The sequence below is a fragment of the Ranitomeya imitator genome, chromosome 2 (assembly GCF_032444005.1).
Source record: "Ranitomeya imitator isolate aRanImi1 chromosome 2, aRanImi1.pri, whole genome shotgun sequence".
Classification (NCBI taxonomy): Eukaryota; Metazoa; Chordata; class Amphibia; order Anura; family Dendrobatidae; genus Ranitomeya; species Ranitomeya imitator.
In genome coordinates, this window is record NC_091283.1 from 152,275,512 (window position 1) to 152,301,628 (window position 26,117).

At 43.6% G+C, this 26,117-nt stretch overlaps 1 protein-coding gene across 4 annotated transcripts in view; it reads right to left on the bottom strand.

The window, feature by feature from the left end:
- Positions 1-8,424: 8,424 nt before the first annotated feature.
- OLFM1 (olfactomedin 1) overlaps positions 8,425-26,117 on the bottom strand; it is an 87,268-nt gene continuing 69,575 nt past the window's right edge. For all 4 annotated transcript variants that reach the window (XM_069747485.1, XM_069747486.1, XM_069747484.1 and 1 more), the window contains exons 4-6: positions 23,083-23,302; positions 13,662-13,768; positions 8,425-10,145 (exon numbers count right to left, since the gene is read on the bottom strand). In XM_069747485.1, coding sequence (XP_069603586.1) covers positions 9,471-10,145; positions 13,662-13,768; positions 23,083-23,302 — 1,002 coding nt within the window. In that variant the 3' untranslated portion in view covers positions 8,425-9,470. The remainder of the gene's footprint in view (positions 10,146-13,661; positions 13,769-23,082; positions 23,303-26,117) is intronic.

Consider the following 26,117-nt stretch of genomic DNA (forward strand, 5'->3'; position numbering starts at 1 on the left):
TGGTCTACTGTAACATGCAACAGAAGTAATATTCCGCCATGTGTAACCGTGAAGTTCCAGTCTCTGGAGTGTGCAGAAGATGTGTTGTTTATGTTTTGTGCCTGCTATCTAATGTATATACTTCTCATCAGCTTGCTAAGAAAAGTTTATTTTTTGGACTTTGGTCTCATTCATCTGTACTTCATTGAGTCCTGGCCTGCTATGTCAAAAGGCAGCATGTGGTCTGCTGTCACAAAGGTAAAAGTACACACAGTCAGCCAGGGTGCCCACTTTCCTGTTGTGTTGCGGGGCATGGATGTGAACCTTGGCCACCCCGCCCTTTACATTGGCACATTGCAGCTGGTTATCGGGTCTCACAAAGACCAAAACCTCATACCGATTGGAAAGCAATGAAGGCCAGATTAGAGCCTGACTGGCTAAAGGTGCATATATTGTCACTTGCTGGTTAGAGAAATGGCTGCCATTGCCCTACCCATGGAACATCATCCTGATTTACACAGATATGTCTGCAACTAGAATAATTTAAATTCATATCCATCTCCAAAATAGATGTCCTCGGACCACTGTCCTGCCCGATGAGGAATGAATGGAGGAGTTGGGTACTGGTCTGGGTATAGTTGGGTCCTGCACCCATCAGACATTTATGGCGTATCTGTGCTGTGATGGAATAACCCTTTAATGTTCTCTTAATGTGAATAATTGGTTGGATGTAGCACTACAGGCAAGCTGTTATTCTTGGTATATGGGAAAACTGGGTAACACCCCCTAAGTCTTAGTCTTGGCCTATATAGTATCACCAGCCAATATGGTCTAGAATAGTCGAACGAGGGCACTCTGTGCTTTTCCAGCTCTGTTGGGATTATTGGGGGTTAGGGCTGCACCGGCTCTGAGCCTAAGATTCCTGACACCTAGAATAATGCCAATATTATATATGCCCGGTGGGGCCCTTCTGCGGATTCTGTACTGTGCCCCAGAAACTGACACCTCCGTCTTGGTCAGTTTTGAATATTCTAGAAATATTCTGTAATACTTTGCATAGCTCGGACTGTGAAGAAATCATCATCTTATTAAATAAGAAGAGGCAGTCGCGGATCTGCTCCCTGTCTGATGATCTGGTTGACTAGGACACACAATACACACCAGGGAGAGATCTCATTATATCGACCCTGTCCCACAATGGCTCCGCCAACCCTTCTAGAGGTGATTTGTAGATATCAGGGGTAAGGAGTTGTAACATTTTGGAAATGTTAATTGCTCGCTGGCAGAGTGTTTGTGCTGGCCTTTGTGCGCTGTTTTCTAGGTTCAGCCACATTGAGCAGGTAATTAGTCTGTAGCAATTTATTCTTTCATTGTGCCTAGATGACAGATCGCTTCTAGCTGTGAAAAAAGGGACATCAGCAGATGGAGTGCGCCAGCTAATCTGCACAACCATTGTGTCTTAATCACTTTCTCGCCGACAGTTTGTGCAACGCGTTTCTGGTAATGATTTTGTTTATTCAGCCCCTGAAATCGGTCTCTGATTTAATGGGTTATGTGGGTCAGGTTCACACAGATCAATATACACTGCAAAGTCTGACCAAGAAATACTGATGGTAATAGTAATCAATAAGGCTGGCAGGTCAGGTCTGGTCCAAAATATCTAATTGCTTAGTGACCTGCTGAAAAAGGTGCTCTTATCACAGTGATTTATGGAGGGATGGAGATGGAGTCCTGAACATTGCAGGGATAATACAGCACCAAAAAGGGGAGTATGCAGATCGAGTCTCGCATCATAGACTGGGAGTTACATTGAGTAAGGCCGGCTGTTGTGAATTCTGTGGCAGAGCTTCCTCCTGTGGTCACAAGTGGTACTTCGGCTGATTCTCTCTGTGAGCTTCCGTTGGTGGAGGAAAGTGGTACTGCGGCTTCTGAGTTTCCTTCCTCAGGTGATGTGGTGAAGTCGTTAGGTGCTGCTCTATTTAACTCCACCTAGTGCCTTGATCCTGGTCTCCAGTCAATGTTCTAGTATTGGACCTGTTTCCTCCTGGATCGTTCCTGTGGCCTGCTGCTCTGCATAGCTAAGTTCCGCTTTGCTATTTTGTTTGCTGTTTTTTTCTGTCCAGCTTGTCTATTTGTTTTTTTCTGCTTGCTGGAAGCCCTGGGACACAGAGGGTGTACCTCCGTGCCGTTAGTTCGGTATGGAGGGTCTTTTTGCCCCCTTTGCGTGGTTTTTGTAGGGTTTTGTGTTGACAGCAAAGTTACCTTTCCTATCCTCGCTCTGTTCAGAAAGTCGGGCCTCACTTTGCTAAATCTATTTAATCTCTACGTTTGTCTTTTCATCTTAACTCACAGTCATTACATGTGGGGGCTGCCTTTTCCTTTGGGGTATTTCTCTGAGGCAAGGTAGGCTTATTTTCTATGTTCAGGCTAGCTAGTTTCTCAGGCTGTGCCGAGTTGCATAGGGAGCGTTAGGCGCAATCCACGGCTGCCTCTAGTGTGGTTGGAGAGGATTAGGGATTGCGGTCAGCAGAGTTCCCACGTCTCAGAGCTCGTTCTATGTTTTTGGGTTATTGTCAGGTCACTGTATGTGCTCTGACCTCTATGTCCATTGTGGTACTGAATTACCTTATCACAACAGCCGGCGTCACACTAGCGAGTTTTACGGACGTATGAGAGGTGCAGAAAATATGGATTGCACACGGTACAATGATTCTCTATGGCCCAGCTCCTATCTGCCATATTTTACGGATCCATATTATGCGGTCTTCTACGGCCGTAGAAAATCGCAGCATGCTGCGTTTGTCAGCGTATTGCGCAAAAAAATTGCCAATGAAAGTCTATGGGGCGAGAAAAATACGGATTACACACGGACCAACAGTGTGACTTGCGAGAAATACGCAGCGGTGTTCTATAGAAAAGCCGGTAATTCAGTGCGGTGTACAGTAAAATCACACTGACAGGTTAGAATAGAATAGTTAAAATAAATATCTACACATAGTATAGGGGTATATATACAGTATATATGTATATATATATGTCAGTGAGACACATATGTATATATATTAATATTTCATACAGCGCTAGATAGCAGAAAAGCCGGTAATTCAATTCAATTGCCGGCTTTTCCTATCTCCATCTCAAACCCGACATGATATGAGACATGGTTTACATACAGTAAACCATCTCATATCCCTTCTTTTATTACATATTCCTCTTTAGTAATGTAAGAAGTGTCTTGGTGTAAAATTTGGGGGCTCTATTAAAGGGTTAAATCGCAGAAAAAATTGGCGTGGGCTCCGGCGCAATTTTCTCTGCCAGTGGGAAAGCCAGTGACTGAGGGCAGATATTAATAGCCTGGAGAGGGTCCATGGTTATTGGCCCCCCTGGCTAAAAACATCTGCCCCCAGCCACCCCAGAAAAGGCACATCTGGAAGATGCGCCTATTCTGGCACTTGGCCACTCTCTTCCCATTCCCGTGTAGCAGTGGGATATGGGGTAATGAAGGGTTAATGTCACCTTGCTATTGTAAGGTGACATTAAGCCAGATTAATAATGGAGAGGCGTCAATTATGACACCTATCCATTATTAATCCAATAGTATGAAATGGTTAATAAAACACACACACATTATTAAAAAGTATTTTAATGAAATAAAGACACAGGGTATTTTAATATTTTATTATACTCTTAATTCACCTGAAGACCCTTGTCACCTGGAACAAAGTTGAAAAAAACAAACAATAATATTCCATACCTTCCGTCGTTCAGTCTTGTCCCACGCTGTAAATCCATCTGAAGGGGTTAAACCATTTTACACCCAGGAGCTCTGCTAATGCAGCTGTGCTCGCGGCTGTTGAAATCCCAGCGAATGAATGGAATGCAGGGGAATGACCTATAGTTACCTCGAGTCGCGGTGATGTGCCCTCTGCTGGATGTCCTCATATGAACATACAAACTTGAAAAACGAAATTTGAACTGCATTACTGCACTAGAAATATGAAAAATGAGAGCTTTTAGCGCATAAAAATGGCCAATTTTATGTGTACCTGGTAGCCCCGTTATGGCATCTCTCTTATACCAGGTCCTAAACTTGCCTTACCTTGCTGAGAATATATTGGCCATTTTTATGTGCTAAAAGCTCTCATTTTTCATATTTCTAGTGCAGTAATGCAGTTCAAATTTCGTTTTTCAAGTTTGTATCTTCTAGCGCTGCAGTGTGCTGCCTTATTTACTTAACTATATACGAGTTGGCGACTCTAGGTTCAGCACCTGTTCACACTGAGTCTATGTTTGGATGTGCCGGTCAGGTTTTTGAAATGTGTTCTCACATGAACTTAAACGTGGGAAAATATTCTGAAAAGTTCCCATGGATTTACAGCATGGGACAAGACTGAACGACGGAAGGTATGGAATATTGTTGTTTTTTGTTTTGTTTTTAACTTTGTTCCAGGTGACATTAACCCTTCATTACCCCATATCCCACCGCTACACAGGAGTGGGAAGAGAGGCTAAGTGCCAGAATAGGCGCATCTTCCAGATGTGCCTTTTCTGGGGTGGCTGGGGGAAGATGTTTTTAGCCAGGGGAGGGCCAATATCCATAGTCCCTCTCTAGGCTATTAATATCTGCCTTCAGTCACTGGCTTTCCCACTCTGGCGGAGAAAATTGCACGGAACCGACACCAATTTTTTCCGCGATTTAACCCTTTAATAGCTAGAGCCCCCAAATTTTACACCAAGAGATGGTTTACTGTATGTAAGCCATATCTCATATCATGTCGGGTTTGAGAAGGAGATAGGAAAAGCCGGCAATTGAATTGAATTACCGGCTTTTGTGCTATCTAGCGCTGTATGAAATATTAATATATACATATATATATGTCTCACTGACATTATATATATATATATATATATATATATATATACACAGACCTATACTATGTGTAGACATTTATTATAGCTATTCTATTCCAACCTGTCAGTGTGATTTTACTGTACACCGCACTGAATTACCGGCTTTTCTGCTATCTAGCGCTGTATGAAATATTAATATACATATATGTGTCTCACTGACATATATATATATACATATATATATAGACAGTATATATGTTTTCACGAATATTTGAGACCATGGATCCATTGTATGTCCGTTTTGGAAACCTGCGAGAAAATCTCGCAGTACGGATGCCATACAGATTACATACGGAGGATGACATGCGCAAAATACGCTGACACACCCTGCCTACGGAGGAGATACGGATCACTATTTTGGGAACATTTCTGCGTATTACGGCCGTAAAAAACGGACCGTATTTTCATACGCTGAGTCTGACACTGGCCTAAGGGCAGTCCCACACGTCCAGATAATTCCGGTACCGGAAAAAGTGGTACCGGAATTACCCGTGTCCGTGTGCCCGTGCGTTTCTGTGGCACATCAGTGTGGCACACGTGTGCCGCCCGTGTGCCCACTGGGTACCACACGCACCGTGCAGGAGACAGCGCTAAAGTTTAGCGCTGTCCCCTGCATCTGGTGCTGAAGCTGCCATTCATATCTGGATGATGAGGATAGAAGTACAGCCACTGGATGATGAGGATAATAGTACAATGACTGGATTATGAAGATAGTAGCACAATAACTGTGGATGATGAGGAGAGTAGTACACTAACTGGATTATGATGATAGCAGTACAATAATTATGGATGAGGATAGTAGTACAATAACTGGATGATGAGCATACAATAACTGGATGATGAGAACAGTAATACAATGACTGACAAGGATAGTAGTAAGACTGACGATGAGGATAGTAGTACAGTGACTGGATAATGAAGATAGTAGAGCAATAGTTAGATGATGAGGATACAATGACTGGATGATGAGGACGGTAGTATAATGACTGTGGATGATGAGGATAGTAGAACAATACATGTGGATGATGAGGATAGTAGTACATTGACTGTGAATGATGAGGACAGTACTATAATTACTGGATGATGAGGGTTGTAGTACAGTGACTGCGGTTGATGAGGATAGTAGTACAATGACTGGTTTCCTAATGTATTCAGTATCGTCTCTGCGGCTGCACAGCCTCCCGTTGAGATCCATTATTTCTGGACGTGTTTCCAGTCCAGCATTTTTTTTCCTTTTCCACTTTACTGAAAGAAAATCTCTCCTGGGATTCACAGGCCGCTGCTATTTTTAGAGAACCATGGGAAGCCTATGGTAACACATCCACAATAACATTTTGCATCTGACCTTTCCATCGTCAGAGCTGCTTTGTGGAGCTGTTTTTGGGGACAGTACGATACATTAAAAAAAGCAAGTATTTCTCTTCTGTTGCCCTCTGCGGCCATGAGGTTGCGTGGAATGATGGCACTTCCCCTGTCCTGCTAGAGGTGGTCAGAGGCGGGGGACACAGGCGAGGCGCCTTCCCCTATTGCATCTGTGTGTGACATTGTGTAACATTGGAGAGTTGCAGTATATGAAGTAACTGGGATGTGATATTCGCGGTCATACAGCCCTCTATATAGTAAGCCCCGCCAAATGTCCTTATAGGACTACAGCCTAAATTATTAATAATGTCATCGAAGACAGCAGAATTATTACCTGTGTGAGCGGCGCTAGGCATAGGCTGTATGTTATATGCTGGGAGAAGCCGGTGACGGGTACCAGACTGGCATCACCATGTATAAGCTCACGTTGCAGACATAAATATATATACTGCGCAGTGTATGGAATATCACCGACTGCCCTGCTAACGAGAATAGTAACACTGCCCACTGGTCAGATTGGTTTTTTTCTAGTGAATGGGAAGTGTACAGATGTGGTTTGTGACGAGAGCCAAGTGTGAAAACGATTGTATAGAGCAGAATGTTTTTTCCTTTTTGGGAAAGGTTGGGTACAACTTATAAGCTCTTGCTCATTCTAAGCTTTGGGGTCCAAGAGGTGGTATAGTCATATAGGGGCAGCTGTCAACCACTGCTAGGACCGCTCATTGGACTCCTGACACCACACTGAGAAGTAATTTATAGGACTGGATTATCTGGGCCCAGGTACATTATGCCCCCCTTCCCCGCTATTGGAAAGCTTTCCCGGAGAACATTCAGGTGTAATATCTCCTCCAGTTCCTATCGTCCTACATGGATGACAGCAGAGTGTGGAGGAGAAATGTCAGACTGCCATCAGGATATTGTGGAGCCGTTAATTGCAGCTTTCATCTGACTTTGCTCTTTGTCAGCTGGCATTTGCCTTTAAGGGCCTGAATGTCCAAACCCAGCGGGTGGTCTCCATCTGGGTACGTCTTGAAAGCGTCACGGCCCGTGGTCTGCTCCAGTAATGAGGGGGACATTCTACGGCTGGAAGAAAATACAATGAGGGCTTAGATGTGGACGGGGGCAGGGAGCGCAGCACCGCTCCAAGTGTGATGCTGGTCCAGAAGGGAAACGTTGGATTGGTTATTTCTCTTTATTCAGAGGAGATTGTGGCTCTGCAGGCGCCTGCGGTAATCATGTGACAACCGTGTGCATCTGTGTGTGCGCTCTGACCGCGTGAACCGTCGTCTAGGAAACGATTGATTGAAATGTCTAACAAGTAGTGGTGTCACATGACCAGGGAACATGGCCCCAAGTTGTCATCTGACAAGTTGGTTTTTTTTAAGCCAATTTTCTCTTTTGTGTTGTATTTGTTGCAAATGTTTGCTTATTCTTCAAAATGGTGCACGAGTTTCATGCATTTTGCATTAAGTCAAAAGTGGTCTTTTTGTCTTTCACCTTTTTTTCTTGTGACATTTTAGTGAAAAAGTTGCTCATTTTCACAAAACGGTGCCAACATTTCCGACTTATATAAAAATCGCTCCAGAGTTGAGAAAAGGGAGGAAGGGGGTCAGAAATAATGAAACAGATGAAAACATCTGGAACAACTCAACCCTGTTCACAATGATGAACTAAAAAAAAAAAAACACATTTACAGGTAATGCATATGACAAAAACTGAGAAAAAAGGGGCAATTGGGAAGATTAATATGGAGTAAAACATTGAGAGCTCAACATAAAACAGACACAAAAGCAATAACTAACTGGACCCTATGTCCTGACACTAAGATCACTTTATCTCATGGTTCAATTTATGTTGCTACCATTGTATCCAATCTATAGATACCGGCCACACTGATACAATTTGAGAACATTGTGGCGGTAACAATTGGGGCTGCAACATGGTAACAATCAGGCCCGTGGTACAGTAATGGTAACAATCAAGCCCGTGGTACAGTAATGGTAACAATCAAGCCCGTGGTACAGTAACAGGAACAACCGGGACTGCAGCAGAGTAACACCATGCTGAACTCAGAGATGATGAGGCAGTCTGTAACCAACCCTAAAAGTCTTGTCCGGGACCCCCACCACAGCAGTGACCCGTCAGGGCACAACGTCCAACATAAAGCAGGCGCAGGGTCTAATATCTCTTTTTATTGTTCTTTACATAGTTGTGGATCATACAAATCGCTTTGTCCTGTATCTTGTGGTTCGGTGTTTTCTCATGAAAGGTGAAGTAATAATAATAATACAGTCATTATAAAACAAAACCCCGGCGTGTCACCCGACATGTACTGGATGTGGGAGGAAGGATCTACCCCATCATGTTCCTATGAACGGATGTAATCTCTACCAAGCATTTCCTCAGGTTAAAGCGTGACTGAGAACGACCTGCTCTACTCGCACATATCCCTATGTATAGATTATATATCATAAATATTTTTCTTCATTTTTCTTTTATAATTTTTACAGAAACGAAATTCATTGCTGTTAATAAATCCAAACTACTTCAAACTGAACGACATTCATCGCGTGAACAGACAAATACAGCGGAATACTTCAGAACGACAGACATTATACATGATACATAAGTTTAAACAATATGGACAATCTACTGATATTGCCGCAATACCGACCGCAATCCACTGCGACTAGGAGAGAGCTTCTCTACTACGAATACTTGTGGAGCCGCGGCCCCTTCATATATCTCTATAGATCCTGTATAGATTTATTCATCTTCCTCTAACAATACATCCTTCACCAATGGCGACGCTCAAGCCGCAGTTAGTTCGATCTCTGGAATGATAGAAAGTCTCTGCTCTCCTAATAGTAACGACTTGAACCCGACAGCGCCTCTGTAGAGCATTGTCCATTATACCAAACAGTCACTGCCTTGTATAGAAGGTTTTGTCTTCGATCGAGTGCAGCAGATGATTTGTGATCTCCGTCATCTTTGTGGTATTTAAATGTAACGTTTCCCAGGATTCTGTTTACGTTTCAGGGGAATCGTAAGATCCGGTCGGAACGTATAGAAGGAAGGTTCAGTTTTGGCAGCCATTTTTTTCTTCTACATCTTGAGTTCTTTTCACCCTAGTGGTTTTCTTTTTGTGTTTGATTTTTTTTTTTCTTTTTTTTTTTTTTTCTTTTTTTGGTCAGTTCATTCATGGGCAGCAAATTCGGCTACAACTCATCGGACCTGATAACATGAAACAGGGTGACGTTGTAGAGGACCTGGTGTCCGTTATTCCAGGCATAAAGAGCGCGATCCTTGGGATTGTAGTCCAACATGGAGATGTGGGAATATCTGTTTTGGAATGGGATGTCAATGTATTCATAGTTGGACGTGTTGGTCTGGTAAGCGTAGTGCACTTTGGTTCCTCCAGAATATCCATTGGTGACATAGAGAGTGCCGCAGATCATGAAGGCCTCGCCAGCGCTTCTCTTGGGGTAACCTGTATTCCAAGTCTTCAATATCTGCAGTGTATTGGGGTCCAGTTTGCTGATCACAATGTTCCCAGCATTTTGATTTGTGGCATAAACCACCCATAGCCCATTTTCATCCACCATAATGTCTATGTCCGACTGGCCCCCCCATGCATAGTGGTAGACATTGGTGTAACCAGCTGAGTCTAAGCTACGAGTCTTCAGGATTGTCTCTGACTTCAAGTCAAATCTGATGATGATGTGACTTTGGAATTTATTGAAATATATGGATCCATTATATACAACCTGACCAGTCCCAGACCAAGGGTGGGGGAGGCGGTGAGAGGTAAAGTTGTCGCTGTTCATAAAGTCCTCCATAGACTTGTACTCCCTTACAAAACGGTTATTGTGATATCCATCCATGTACCAGACCTGCTGGGCCAAAGAACAAACACGTTAAAGTATTAAATATTTACAGCAGCACAGAGTATCTCAGGAGAGGAGTGGGATAATAAGCCATGTAAGGCCGGGGCTGACTAATGGCATGTAGTCACATTCTGAGGGCACGGACTGCATTAAATAGTGGAATAAGCAGGGTCCACAGAGTATTTCAGGAGATATATACTAGTGTAGTTGGTGGCCACAGACTGGGAATGAAGGAGTAGGCTCTACAGCAGTACAGATTATTTCAGGGAGGTGTGTATTCATTGCTGCATTGATGTTTCAGTAAGTCCCTAAAAGCACTGCGAGATCTAGGATCCTTTTAATGGTAAGGAGTAACAGCGGATAAATGATCCTAGATCCATCTTCATATTCACTGATGACTGAGATCTTCAAAGGCCCCCCATGGTTTCTCCAAATGTTTCCATTCAGTGTCTGCATGAATACGCCCCTGCAGTTACAGACGGTGAGGCTCATGCACCCACCGGCTACCGCATTTACATATGACATTTCCAACAAAAATCTCATAAAAAGAATTTCCCCCCAGCACCTTTAGCTACAAGCCAGTGAGATTTCAGACCAGAGGGTGCCCACTTACATCTAGATGCCCCGTGCCTATTTCCACCTCATCTCCTCTCTGTTCACATGGCCGGCATTGCCGAGCTCACCACATACCAGTAACTGAGGTGGCATCTCATACTGCGGGGAAAGATGCAACTGGTGGAACAGGGGACTAGTGCCCACTACACTGGGAGAATGCCATACAGAAGCAATCACCATACATCTAGAGGAGGGAGCTGCTTTCGAATAAAGACCACATTGGCACCAATTTCCATCTTGTAATAGTAACACCTAGTATGAGAGGCAGTAGTAGAACTAGTTGCAGCTGTAACCAGAAGTTTACATACACTATATGAAAAGAAACATATGCATGTTTTTCTCAATATCTGAAATGAAATCAAAATAAACCTTTCCCATTTTATGTAAATAAGGATTACCATATTTAGTAATATTTGCCAAATACCAGAATAATGAGAAAGTGTTTTAAGGCATTTTTATTACTTGCTGCAAAGTCAAAAGTTTACATACACTAAGAATACTATTTCTTTAAACAATTCTGGACTGCCCATATGATGTCATGTGTTTGGAAGCTTCTGATAGATGTTGCCAAAAAGCCTGAGTTAATTAGAGACACACCTGTGGATGTATTTTAATGCACACCTGAAACACACTGCTTCTTTGTGTAGCATCATGGGAAAGCCTAAAGAAATCAGCCAAGGTATCAAGAAGAGAATTGTGGACTCACAAGTATGGCTCATCCTTGGGTACAATTTCAAGATACCTGAAGGTGCCTCGTTCATCTGTACAAACAATTATACGTAAGTACAAACAAGATGGGAATGTTCAGCCAACACACCGCTCAGGATGGAGATGGGTTCTGTGTCCCAGAGATGAAAGTGCTTTGGTCTGACATGTGCATATCAACCCAAGGACAAAAGCAAAAGATCTTGTGAAGATTATGGCAGAAACTGGTAAGATTGTGTCAATAACCACAGTGAAATGAGTACTGCAACATGGAAAGGCCACTCTGCCAGGAAGAGGCCATTACTCCAAAAGAAACATAAAACAGCCAGATTAATGTTTGCAAATGAACATAGGAACAACAACCTTAATTTTTGGGGACATGTTCTGTGGTCTGATGTAACTAAAATTGAACTTTTTGGGCATAATGATCATCGTTACGTTTGGAGGAAAAAGGGAGACACTTGGAAGCCTAAGAACACCATGCCATCTGTGAAACACTGGGGTGGCAGCATCATGTTGTTTGTTTTGTTGCAGGAGGGACTGGTGCACTTCACAAAATAGATGGCATCATGAGAAAAAAAAAAGATTATGTGGCAATACTAAAGCAACATCTCAAGACATCATCCAAGAAGTTCAAGCTTGGGCGGAAATGGGTCTTCCAAATGGACAATGACCTGAAGCATACTGCCAAAATGGTAATGTGGCTTAAGGATAACAGTCAATGTTTTGGAGTGGCCATCACAAAGCCCTGATCTCAATCCTATTGAAAGATTTTTGTTTATAGCTGAAAAGGCAGGTGTGAACAAGGCGACCTACAAACCTGGATCAGTTACACCAGTTTTGTCAGGAGGAATGGGTGCAAATTCCGATCAACTATTGCGAGAAGCCTGTGGAAGAATATCCCAAACGTCTGACCCAAGTCATTCAGTTTAAGGGCAGTAGTACCAAATACTAATGAATTGTATGTAAACTTTTGACTTCTGACTTTTTGACTGCAGTAAGTAATAATAATGGCTTAAAATATTCTCTCTCGCTCTCATTCTGGCATATATTAATAATTATGTTAATCCGACTTGACCTAAAATGGGAAAGGTTTATTCTAATTTCATGTCAGCTATTGAGAAAAACATGAATGTGTCTTTTCATATAGTGTATGTAAACTTCTGGTTTCAACTGTATATACAATAAAAATAGTGCCTGTGAGCAGTATTAGATTCTAGGATGTTTGGTGATGGCCCCTTCCTCCTCTCCCTGTTGGGTGATGGCTGCTTCTTCCTCTCCCTGTTGGGTGTGATGGCCTCTTCCTTCTTTCCCTGTTGGGTGTGATGGCCTCTTCCTTCCTCTCCCTGTTGGGTGATGGCCTCTTCCTCCTCTCCCTGTTGGGTGATGGCCTCTTCTTCCTCTCCCTGTTGGGTGTGATGGCCTCTTCTTCCTCTCCCTGTTGGGTGTGATGGACTCTTCTTCCTCTCCCTGTTGGGTGTGATGGCCTCTTCTTCCTCTCCCTGTTGGGTGTGATGGCCTCTTCTTCCTCTCCCTGTTGGGTGTGATGGCCTCTTCTTCCTCTCCCTGTTGGGTGTGATGGCCTCTTCTTCCTCTCCCTGTTGGGTGTGATGGCCTCTTCTTCCTCTCCCTGTTGGGTGTGATGGCCTCTTCTTCCTCTCCCTGTTGGGTGTGATGGCCTCTTCTTCCTCTCCCTGTTGGGTGTGATGGCCTCTTCTTCCTCTCCCTGTTGGGTGTGATGGCCTCTTCTTCCTCTCCCTGTTGGGTGTGATGGCCTCTTCTTCCTCTCCCTGTTGGGTGTGATGGCCTCTTCTTCCTCTCCCTGTTGGGTGTGATGGCCTCTTCTTCCTCTCCCTGTTGGGTGTGATGGCCTCTTCCTCCTCTCCCTGTTGGGTGTGATGGCCTCTTCTTCCTCTCCCTGTTGGGTGTGATGGCCTCTTCTTCCTCTCCCTGTTGGGTGATGGCCTCTTCCTCCTCTCCCTGTTGGGTGTGATGGCCTCTTCTTCCTCTCCCTGTTGGGTGATGGCCTCTTCCTCCTCTCCCTGTTGGGTAATGGCCTCTTCAGTCTGTACTTGTTGGGTGATGTCTGCGTCCTCCTATTCCTGTTTCGTACTCATCACTTCCTCCTCTGCCTGTTCATTTGAGGGATCTCCCTATTTGTGGCCATTGCTGAAGATGATATAGAAGATAAATGCCACTTACCCTGTTATCTCCTTCGGGAGCCAAAGGATCCGTCATCCAAGAACCAAACCTGGATCCAGATGCCTTGACTGTGACCGGCTCGCTGATGCCCGTCAGCTTTCCACAGGCTGCAAAACACCAATGAATTACAATCTCATGCATTTTCACTTCCCAATCACTGTGAAAAACCACAATTTATATCCTCTCAATGGATTCATGCCACACACTCAAACAGTGCATCACAGATGAGTAAAATATGGATGAAATAGTGGGAGTAAAGCTCTGCAGATCTGTACATGAGAATTTTACTACCGCGTGTATATCTAAAATACAATCCTTGTAGTAAAATATCCATAAGGTGTTTGCTCCAGTCACTGCCATACACAGTGCATTTATATAGCAGCTGCAGATATCAGCATTATTCAGTGAGCTAACCCCTGTAATATTATATTACAAATGGACAGACCGGAGATTAATGAGTAAAGACAAGAGTGGCAGACGCCTCCGCTTATTAACCTCAGAGTCCTCAGTCTCTACATTGTCTCCATAGGTTCAGACTGGGGCCTATACAATTATATTCACTATGGACTATTCTTTCTGACGACATATGATGAGGAAGGACAGAGAATTGGGTTATGATTTATGCTCTGAGGCGTCTTTTCTAAAAATGGAATTAACCCTTGTCAACCAGTCCAGCAATATGCATAGTGGCTAAATAACTGCAAACACTGAGCCGTTCCCTTTAACACTAGCTCTATAAGTCATCTACACTATCTATTGGAGCCCGTGGTAGTCTGACATCCACCTCCAGAGGCATCTGGATCGCAGCTAGGGGGACGCATAGGATCAGATGGATGATCATGGAGGCCATGCCGTCTGATCGCTGCCTGAACAATCACATTTTCCGTAATTAGAAAATACTGTGTTATTGGGTCACATAATGTGAATCTGTGGCCCATCGCTCTGTCCTCTAGGTAGCTGCTCATTTCTTATTAAGATTCCTGTATCTGAAGTCCCTGAGACCCCTAGTGGGAAGTGTCACATCTGAGATAAGATGTGGACTCTTGGGGGCACAGTATTGTAGCCCCCCTGCACCTGTATTGTTCTGCTGCTAATTATTCTTACCCCTCACCTGTCACTGAAATGTCACCGGATGTGTAATTAATTGCTTGCGGAGCTTCCTGAAGCCTGGGGGGGGCCTTTAATCCCCAGCAGTCAGGCGGCCTCTCTTGTGCCCATTACAGACCCCCTTCCTTATTTGTGACCTGCTGTAAACAGGAGGAGGAAGGATTCACAATTCTGACTATACTTCATGATCCATTTAAAGCCGTCTCACAATCTATTTGGTCATTTTCCTTAAAGAGCTCCTTTTGCTGCCAAATCTATTTGTCTCTGATTGATTTTACTCTCAGGAACACTAGTGGCCAGGACATTGCCCTCGGCACGGAGGTTATGGGACCTTCCCAGCTGGAGCCTGCGGACGGTATGCATCACGGCTCATTCCTGGCGCTTTAAGAAAGTCTGTCTTACTGGATTGACATTTAAGTGGTGAGGGATGGTTGCCAACCAAATGTTTTTAATTAATCGTGGCTATATCCAGGAGAATTAACTCTGCCTTCAGTAGAAGGGTGTTATTTGCATACGGTCCCCAGGTAGCAGCTTAAAAACTCTTCCTCTAACCTTTCTCCCTATTCTTTATTCCCTGTGCATCACACGCTGAGAAGAAGGATTATCCTTGGCTGATGAGCAGATGCAAGCGCCGAACAGTTCAAGGTCAATGGCGATCCAGTGAGGAGCTGTATGGGCGGCACACATTGGGGGCAGATTTATTAATATTGGTAAACCATACAAGCAAAATGAGCCGAGCACATTAAACCCTACTTTTGTAGTAAAAGCCTCAGTATATCTATTCTCCACAAGGAAAAACATTTCCATTTTGACCACTTTTGGTGACCTTTCCCCCAGCCCAATCACACCTCCAGTCTTAAGCTGAGGAGGGGCAAAGACCCCAAAACACACCTGCATATGGAGGGTCTGGTTTGGCTTCTTATCCAATCATTTATTCATTAAAACATTTAATAATTTCTGGGCTTAGAAATGCAGTGGGTGGTCTTAACTGGGGATTAACAGCTATATCTGCGTGCACACAAATGTGGGAGACCATCAGTACCTTAATAGACCGCCCACTGGACTCCTAAGCCCAGCCTGATTAGAGGTGAATGAACAGACTGCAACAGGAAGGATGGCAATCAGTGAAGAGACCGCCCACTGGACTCCTAAAGCAAAACTGAAAGAAATTAACTGGATTATAAATTGGGTAATCATGCAATGTGTAGGAGGATGTTCGGACTGGCCATTAAACAGACAAAACCTAAGACAGAAACAAAAATGAACAATTACTGTGTTGTAAGTAGAAGGTAATAGTGCATATAAATAACAGAGTAGTTAGTATAGTGCATATAAACAACAGAGTACTAAGTAAACACTATTTCTGATTTAAAAAAAAAAAAAAAAAAAAGTGTAAGAGCCACATCACCAGTGCCAAGGTATACCTAAATCGGGATGGTGGTAACCTCCAGTATGAAAACCTTACCATGTGTCAAAGTAACGTCAGTGTGAATAAGGGCAGAGAAAGACCGGGTGCTGAATATGGATACCCATCAATTGGGAACTATAAAACTTTATGTCCAGCTGAAAGAAAGGGAGACCACAACATTACTGGCACCAAGTGCAGAAACCTGAAACTAAACCGAAAAAATGAACTAGAGCTTCAGCTGGTATGCATGCAGAATAGGAGCATCTTCACACTGGCCAAAAAAAGAAAAAAAAAAAAAGTGTAAAAGCCATCCCACCAGTTGGGACAGTCGTAACCTCTAGTACTAAAACCTTACATGTGTCAAAAATTACCTTAGGCTTCTTTCACACTAGCGTCGGAATCTCCCCGTCGCAATGCGTCGGGAAGAGATTCCGACGCTAGCGTTTAACGCTTTGCACAATGGGTGCAGCGGATGCATTTTTCCGGCGCATCCGCTGCCCCATTGTGAGGTGCGGGGAGTTGGGGGCGGAGTTCCGGCCGCGCATGCGCGGTCGGAAAAAGCGGTCCGTCGGGAGAAAAAAACGTTACATGTAGGGGTTTTTTTTCCCGACGGTCCGCCAAAGCACGACGCATCCGTCGCAAGACGGATGCGAAGTGTGCAAATCCGTCGCAAATGCGTCGCCAATAGAAGTCTATGGGGAAAAAACGCATCCTGCAAGCACTTTTGCAGGATGCGTTTTTTCTGCAAAACGACGCATTGTGACGGATTTACAAAAAACGCTAGTGTGAAAGTAGCCTTAATGTGAATAAGACCTGGGCCCAACTGTGGATGCCCAGCGATGGGAAGCTATACAAAACTTAATTCCCAGCACAAAGAAAGCGAGAGGTCATGTTTGATACATGGTAAGGCTTTAATACTAGAGGTTAGGACCATCATAACTGGGTACACATTGGCGCTGGTGGGATTGCTTTTTGTGATAAAAAAAAAGTGTTTACTAAGTAACTCGTGTTCTTTATATGCACTATTGCTTTTTACTTACTTATAGCAGAGTATATGTTCATTTTGTTTCTACTTCAGGTTTTTTCCACTGGACTCCTAAGCCCAGGATGATTAAAAGGTGAACGAATTTGATGCAAGTTGTAGATTATTTCCCCAAGAATCCATATAACTAGATTGTGCTACGTTTCCAACATGACAGGGTGACATTGTGCCCCTGTACACAATGCAGGTCGTCCAGGGGTCCCATTCCCTGCTTTGCTGTGGCTGCTCATTTGCTTTCTGAGGCTGGACAGCCTCACCTGCTGTAATTCATCATCCCCAGAAGAAGAGGAGGTTTTATTTAGTTGGGATTGAGGATGGACCTCTAATTTATCCCCGAGAGCTCTGCACAGGGATGGCGAGAACCTGCTCGTATACCCCAATTCAAATCTGATAATGTAAGCCCCCCCGCTCAGACAGCAGAAATATAGCGGGGGTCCCATGTCCACATAGGCCTGGCACATTCATTTATTATGAATATTAGGGGTCAAGTTGAGGTCAGGGTATTTACTGTTACTGTATGTAAAAGCAGTCAGATCTGGTTCTGACTGGCTTTTTGCCCGCCTAAATTTTTGATGGATGATTGGTTGTCAATCAGTTGCTGGGCAGATTTTGTTATGATATATACCTGAGCACCGGCGTTGGAGACTCAGTTCGCCGGCGCTTGAAGAAAAGAAGAGCCCGCCCTCCCTCCCTTTATGTTATCATTCACCTGTCGTTTGGTTTTATTTGTGGGTAAAAATCACTCAACTTTGGGTGGATTTGGTTTCTGGAAGTTTATGGACATTTGGACTTATGAACTTATGGATATTATTTATTGGTTATTTATTTAATTAATTGGATTTTGTAACCCAAAATAAAACCTCACGGCCATTTATTCCAACCATTAAAGGTGTCTTGTGATTATTATAGTTATAGGCTTTATGGGGACATGTGTCTTCAGCGCGGAAGGTAAATTATCCATGCTGAAAGGAATCAAAATGAAGGACTCCCAGAAACAAGAAAGAGGACCCTCATAGCTGGACTCTCACAGTGATTGCATTGCAGATGTTCAGCTCCTGTTGTATTCACAGTATGGACACAATGCCAGGTAGAAGGATGTGCACTGTGATTGCAGCTCTGAATGTTACTGGGGCATAGTAATTAACAATACAACATAGGTGAAAGATCCTAATCACAAACAAATAGATTATATCTAGAAATTGCTCCCTCTGCCTAGTTAGAACCAGTGTAATGTGCTCGTAACAGCAAGTTGCAAGTGCCCAGGATGAAATAACATCTCGTTATAACAGCTCATGAGATATCACCGCCGCCGGTTTCCTCCTCTCCTGATCTGTATACCATATGGGATCTCTACTGTGAACGTTACTGCACAGGACAGATTGGGAGTGCGGTTCTGCTCACACAATAGGAGCTGCTTAGTGGATCTGAATTTGGGTACAGCTGTGATGGGGACTGCTAAGTATATGCTGTATATACATGTCCATCTCCCCATAGAGCTGTAATCAGATGTACAGCGGTGTGAAAAAGTGTTTGCCTCTGATTTCCTATTCTTTTGCAAGTCTGTCAGTTAAATGTTTCAGATCACCAAACAAATGTAAATATTAGGCAAGAATAACACAAGTAACATAAAATGCAGTTTTACACCAAGGTCTTTATTATTAGGGGAAAAAGAAATCCAGACCAACAGGGCCCTGCGTGAAAAAGTCATTGCCCCTCCTTAAAACATAAATTTAACTGTGGTTTATGACATCTTTGGGGAGTGGAGATCAAATTCCCTAGCTGCACCCAGGCCTGATTAGTGCCACACCTGTTCTCAATCAAGAAATCACTTAAATAGGACCTGCCTGACAAAGTGAAGTAGACCAAAAGATCCTCAAAATATAGGCATCATGCCGCGATCCAAAGAAATTCTGGAACAAATGAGAAAGAAAGTAATTGAGATTATCAGTATGGAAAAGGTTACGACTCATCCATGAGGTTACAAAAGACCCCACAAAAATATCCAAAGAAGCTGCAGGCCTAACTTCAATTAAGGTCAGTGTTCATGACTCCACCATAAGAAAGAGACTGGGCAAAAATGGCCTGCATGGCAGAGTTCGAAGACAAAAACAACTGCTGAACAACAATAACATAAAGGCTCGTCTCAGCTTTGCCAGAAAACATCTTGATGATCCCAAAGACTTGAGATAATATTCTGTTGGCTGACAAGACAAAAGTTTAACTTTTTGGAAAGCGTATGCCTCATTACATCTGGCGTAGAAGTAACACAGCATCTCAGAAAAAGATTATACCAACAGTAAAATATGGTGGTGGTCTGGGGCTGTTTTGCTGCTTCAGGACCTGGAAGACTCGCTGTGGTAAATGGAACCATGAATTCTGCTACCAAAAAATCCTGAAGGAGAATGTCTGTTTGTGAACTCAAGCTGAAGCGTAGTTGGGTTATGCAGCAGGACAATGATAAAAAAAAAAAAAAAAAAAACACCAGCAAGTCCACCTCTGAGTGGCTTAATAAAAACAAAATTAAGACTTTGGAGTGGCCTAGTCAAAGTCCTGACCTTAATCCGATTGAGATGCTGTGGCATGACATTAAAAAGGCAGTTTGTGCCAGGAAACTCTATTGTGGCCTAGTTACAACAATTCTACAAAGATGAGTGGGCCAAAATTCCTCCAGAGCGTTGTAAAAGACTCATTGCCAGTTATCGCAAACGCTTGATTGCAGTTGTTGCGGCTAAGACTGGGTTCACACTGCGTTCCCCCAGTCCGTTAGACGGACTACGTTACACCGCAGCATAACGCGGTGTAACGTAGTCTGCTAGCGCCGCCATTGACTCCAATGTCGGACGCATTGCTAGCGCATGCCCACAATGGGCGTGCGCTAGCCATGTGCCATCATTGAGTGACGGACCCTGAGACGCGGGCTGAAGCGTTTCCAGGTCAGTCACTGCTAGCGCAGATAGAGCTAGCAGATGCTCCATCTGCGCTAGCGCTGTGCCAAAGGCGGCACTTGCGTTACAGCAGCCCATTTAACGTATGTGTTGAACGGGCTGCTGTAACGTAGTGTGAACCAAGCCTAAGGGCGGCACAACCAGTTATTAGGTTTAAGGGGCAATTACTTTTTCAGACAGGGCACTGTAGGTTTGAATTTCTTTTTCCCTTAATCAAAGATCTTCATTTATAAACTGCATTTTTTGATTACTTGTGTTATCTCTGTCTAATATTTACATTTGTTTGGTGATCTGAAACATTTAAGTGTGACAAACATGCAAAAGAAAAGGAAATCAGGAAGGGGGTAAATACTTTTTCACACCACTTCAAATCCCATGGCTAAGCCATCATCCATTAGACAAGCTGCATGTGGAAGACTATTAACCCTTGTGCCATAAGGAGAGGTTCTCAGGGGGGTTTTTTATGTTGATTTTGCAGCATATCTTGCATCACAGAATATATGAAGTGGTTTTTGATGTGGATGTTCAAACAAAACAGATTTAATACACACAGACAAAAACACCTCAGTGTGAGCATACCCTTAAGAGGAAGCAAATCATGTTCATGTTCGATCTAGCACACCTGATCCCCCCCACCCGCCATCAATAATTGGCAGCTACATTCTGCCTACAGGAAAGTTGGGTGAAAAGAGATTATTTCTCATGTATAGTTGGCCTACCAGCTGCCACCTCTGATCAATGCTCATTTCCTCCTTCTTCCAAGATGGCCACCATTGTGATATGGGCAGTGGTAAGTCTAAACCGCTCTCCCTGTGCTGTGGGATAGAACAGTGGGTTGATGCTTGGCTTAGACTTTTCACTGCTCTCTATGAAAGTGGCCATCTTGGAATAAGGAGGACCAGAACGCCAGTCTCAGCAGAGGCTCCAGGTAGAGCGACTACACATGAGAAAGTGTCACTGTTCAGTTGCAGTGTGGAGAGTTGCGTTAATAGGCGTTCCCTACGACTTCATGGCACTAGCACTTTCTGCAAAATGACTAAAGTGCTGATAATTAGTGATGAGCGAGTGTAGTCGTTGCTCGGGCTTTCCTGAGCACGCTCGGGTGACCTCCGAATATTTATGACTGCTCGGAGATTTCGTTTTCATCACAGTAGCTGAATGATTTACAGCTACTAGCCTGCTTGATTACTCGTGGGGATTCCCTAGCAACCTGGCAACCCCCACATGTACTAAGCCTAGCTAGTAGCTGTAAATCATTCAGCTGCCACGATGAAAACTAAATCTCCAAGCAGTCAAATTCTCAGAGGTCACCCGAGCATGCTCAGGAAAACCCGAGCAACGAGTACACTCGCTCATCACTACTAATAATACAATTTGTTTGTAGTGGCACCAATGGAGGTCTTGCCTGCAACTTCATACACATTTATGTCCCATGCTCAGGAGTACAGCCTTTGGCCGTACCGTGGACCCCCTTTATGAAGGCAGAGCTTCCATACAATGCACGTGTGCGACCCACAAACATATTAGTATCAGCAATATTTTGGATAGGATATTCAAGATGCCGACAATGCCGCGCTCCTCCAAAATCAGGCAAGGTAATCACAGGAGTTCACAAGAGTTGCATACTTTATTCAGGCCTATAAAACTACACGTTTCGTGGACGTCCTGTCCACTTCCTCAGGTACATAGATTGGCTGCAACTCTTCTGAACTCATTCCCTTGCCTGATTTTGAAGGAGCGCGGAATTGTCGGCATCTTGAATATCTCATCCAGAATTTCTTGAAGATTCTTCGCGGGTCCGTTGCCATCTGCAGCCCGTCTATCATACTTACTATATGTGTTGTGCATACTCAACGTGTAAAGGTGAGAATTTTACCTTACAGTAAACTAATTGTTATTTTGGTAACTGCGCGATTGCGCCCCTCTCTACCGTTTCTAATGTCAGCAATATATTACAGGGAAAGCTTTGTAAAGTTTGCACTGGGGTTCAGGAATGATCAGACACATAATAGGTGGAGATGCTGTGGATTACTTTGCAGTGAACGTTTGCATCATTAGTACATGTATGGCAGTGGCATCGTACTTGCCTTCAGTCCCCCTCTAGTAAGCAGCGTCACCTCCGTGGAGCATCTGAGCGATGTTCTGTCTGACATTTAATTACTATTTTTACACCCTCTGTATTATTCACGGATTTCACAACAGAACAATATATCATTGCATTACTCTACGTCCCCAGAAAGAAAACCCAAAAGCCGGATCAAAGCTTTGTGCAGTGTTTGGGATTTCACCTACTGATCTGGCGTTTGTCTTGCTTTTTGATAAAAGGTGCCCTGCTGGAGTGGTTTTGGCCATGTCAGTGAGGACCACCACTTCATCATTAAAAAGGAACTACACTGGAAATCATTGTCCAAGGCCCCGAAGAAAAAGCAACACATAAAACACTATGATGGCCCATCACCGACCCGTGGTGAAAGCAGCCAGTCTGCTGGACCATAATTGTGCCTGCGAGGCAAGCGGCACCCTGTGTCTGTCCATGCAAACTGCTGCTTCCATAGCGAATCAGATGATGGGCAGGAATGGAGGAAACACATTTTCTGCACTAAATCTAGATGTGCCTTATTCAGTTAAAATAAGCTGGATGTAGCAGAGCCGAGTATGTCACAAACTTATCCAACAGCATGCTCAGCTCTGCTACATAAACACAATGAAATCAGCATCCCACTACAAGTGTGTAACCATAAACCTTGTGTTTTGCTAACTAACCCTCCCATGCATTGTGCAGGTCATCAGAAAGCAATAATGCAATGCTGTTCTGTGACGGAGCCTTGGGAGCTGTCCGATCAGCACCACTAGCTACAGGTATGGATGTTTGGAGATGAAGGTAGCAGGCTGTTGCCACCATGACAGGTCTGAGCCTACCTAATTTTTGCATGCATGCACGGAGCCTTTCTTCAAGATTTGACACTCTGCTCTGAAGTTCCTCGTAGTCATAGGCGCCAATCTCCTCCTGAAGCTCGTTAAGAACTGACGTCAGATTCTGGACCTCCTCCTTAAACTGCAATACCAATTTGGCATCGGCTTTGTACTCTTCCAACACTGGTATCAGAGGCCTAAGTTCCTCCATTTTCTGTTTTATTGCCTGCAAGGTTAAAATAAGCTGGTTCAGTGCTCTGCATGCAAAACTTGGCAACACCCTCTCCTGCCCTTGTGCCTGTCCTGCCCTCAACCTGCCTACCCCCTCCTTACATGGGTGCAGTGGTGCATAAACCCCTCACAGAGGCCATGAGAGTGCTGGCAGATATTAAAAAATCTTCAGTACAACTTATTTGGGAAAGGCCTTTATTAGTCATTTTTTGTTTCAAATGCAACATCTTATGGTTACATGCGGTTTTTTTTTCTCTTTCTTTTTTTTTTTTTTTTTTTTTTTTAAACACATACACAAAGATTTTCTTTCTTAAAAAAAATTTTTAAAAAAAAATGCATCAACAAGGGTTAAAAATTCTTCATGAAATGCAGCTACATTCGCATGCAAAGGAAGATTGGAATTCAACGTGTTCAACGTTCCTTAGTGAAAAGCTCTAATTGGGAGAATAAAGATTACAAAAATAACAGAAAAGGAAATTAAAAGGGTAAAAAAAAAAAAGAGAATTCTGATTTGGTGCCCAAACTGCTGTGTGTCTTTCATGGTAACATAGGAGTTAACTGCCTCTTCAGTCACTGCAAGTTAAGTTAGCCCTGCAATCAAGAAAACGAAATAGTGGTGAGGAGTCGGAGCACTAATCTGCATTCATCAACACGTTCTCCGGAGCTGGACTCGCTCTTCCACATCATGCAGTTAGGGGGCGCTATGATAAATTGCTTTGTAGCTTTTTCTCTGGGCCTTTTTGTGGTTTGCAGTTTAAAATAAAAAAAAAGTCTTCCCTCAGCTGGGACCTGTCCTCCACCACGCTCTAGCTCAGATCACACAGGGCAGAATGGCCATCAAGTGGTCTGTACATCTAAAGTAGCCCCATCCCCTTGCTTTGCACTGGAGATTAGTTATGACCCCTCACTTTATTTTCCAATTATCAAACTGTATTCACATTTTTTTGTGTGTGCTGTTCTGCTTTCCACCGTGCACACTCGCACACCTTGAATAAAGCGGAACAGGTCACAATACTCCTTATACACACAATATATGTAGCAGAAGTGTGCATGCAGCTCTGGATGTGAATGGAGTACGAGCATGATACAGGTGACTATACATGAAGGTTGCAGGACTCTGGGACACTCAAGTTATACATCTGTTCTAATCCTAAATAACTTCCATCAACCTCACTAATTACTTACCAGCACAGAACGCTAAAGGTAAACTACCTGGTCGTCATAGAATATGCCATATAGAGACAGCGTAATGGCTCAGTGGTTAGCACTGTACTATATATAGAGGCAGTACGGTAGCTTAGTGGTTAGCACTGTACTACATATAGGGCATCACGGTGTCTCAGTGGTTACCACTGTAGTATATATTATATAGAGGCAGCATGGTGGCTTAGTGGTTAGCACTGTACTATATGTAGGATAGAGGCAGCATGGTGGCTCCGTGGTTAGCACTACTATATGTAGGATAGAGGCAGCATGGTGGCTCAGTGGTTAGCACTGTACTATATGTAGGATAGAGGCAGCATGGTGGCTCCGTGGTTAGCACTGTACTATATGTAGGATAGAGGCAGCATGGTGGCTCAGTGGTTAGCACTGTACTATATGTAGGATAGAGGCAGCATGGTGGCTCCGTGGTTAGCACTGTACTATATGTAGGATAGAGGCAGCATGGTGGCTCCGTGGTTAGCACTGTACTATATGTAGGATAGAGGCAGCATGGTGGCTTAGTGGTTAGCACTGTACTATATGTAGGAAAGAGGCAGCATGGTGGCTCCGTGGTTAGCACTGTACTATATGTAGGATAGAGGCAGCATGGTGGCTCAGTGGTTAGCACTGTACTATATGTAGGATAGAGGCAGCATGGTGGCTCCGTGGTTAGCACTGTACTATATATGAGGCAGCACAGTGGCCCAATGGTTAGGTTAAAAATGTACTACATGTAGGGCAGCAAGATGGCTCAGTGGTTAGTAATGTATGATATGTGCGGAAGCACAGTGGCTCAGTTGTTAGTGTACTATATATATTGTAGGTGGATCAGTGGTTAGCACTGTTGCTTTGCAACACTTGCGTCCTCGGTTCAATTTCCACCAAGAACAACCCACAAGAAAAGGGACTTGAATGTTTTCCCCATGTTTGCATGGGTTTCCTCTGGTTTCTTCCCACACTACAAAAGACATACTGATAAGGGATGAAGATTGTGAGCCCCAAAGAGGTCATCTGCAGAATTAATAGCACTATAGTATAATAAAGAGCTTTCCATATTGGGGGACCTGGTTGTTAAGTTGTTAACCTTAGGTCATGCTGGATACGGTGGAGTTACATATTAGGAGGACAATGCCTATTGTGGTCTATGACTACCTTCTGAGGGCCATATGTGATAAGATATACTGTTCTGTATGTGCTAAAGAGTAACTAATTTATTTATTGATTGGTCTTTGCCAAGTTATTCTTATAACACTCCATTAGCCTAATTTACTGCCTTCTCTTCTAAATCACATGCTGGAAGTGCTGTTTTACCTGTCCAGTTCATGCTCCTTTAGGGACCGCTTAGATTTGCTGCTGCAGCAAGAATCTGTGCTCAAATAGTAATTGCAAACCCTTTCCTACATGAGCCTCTCTGCTCCCACCTCCCCTCTGCACAGATTCTTGGTAGAGCAGCAGATCAAAGGAGCTTCTAAAGTAGCATGAACTGGGAAGTTAGAACAGAGAAGGAGAAGCAAAATGAGGTAATGGAGTGTAATCTACATTAACAAGATTCAGAACTTTGCAATGCCTGGAGGATAATTATGTAAAATAATAAGGTTTAGTGATTC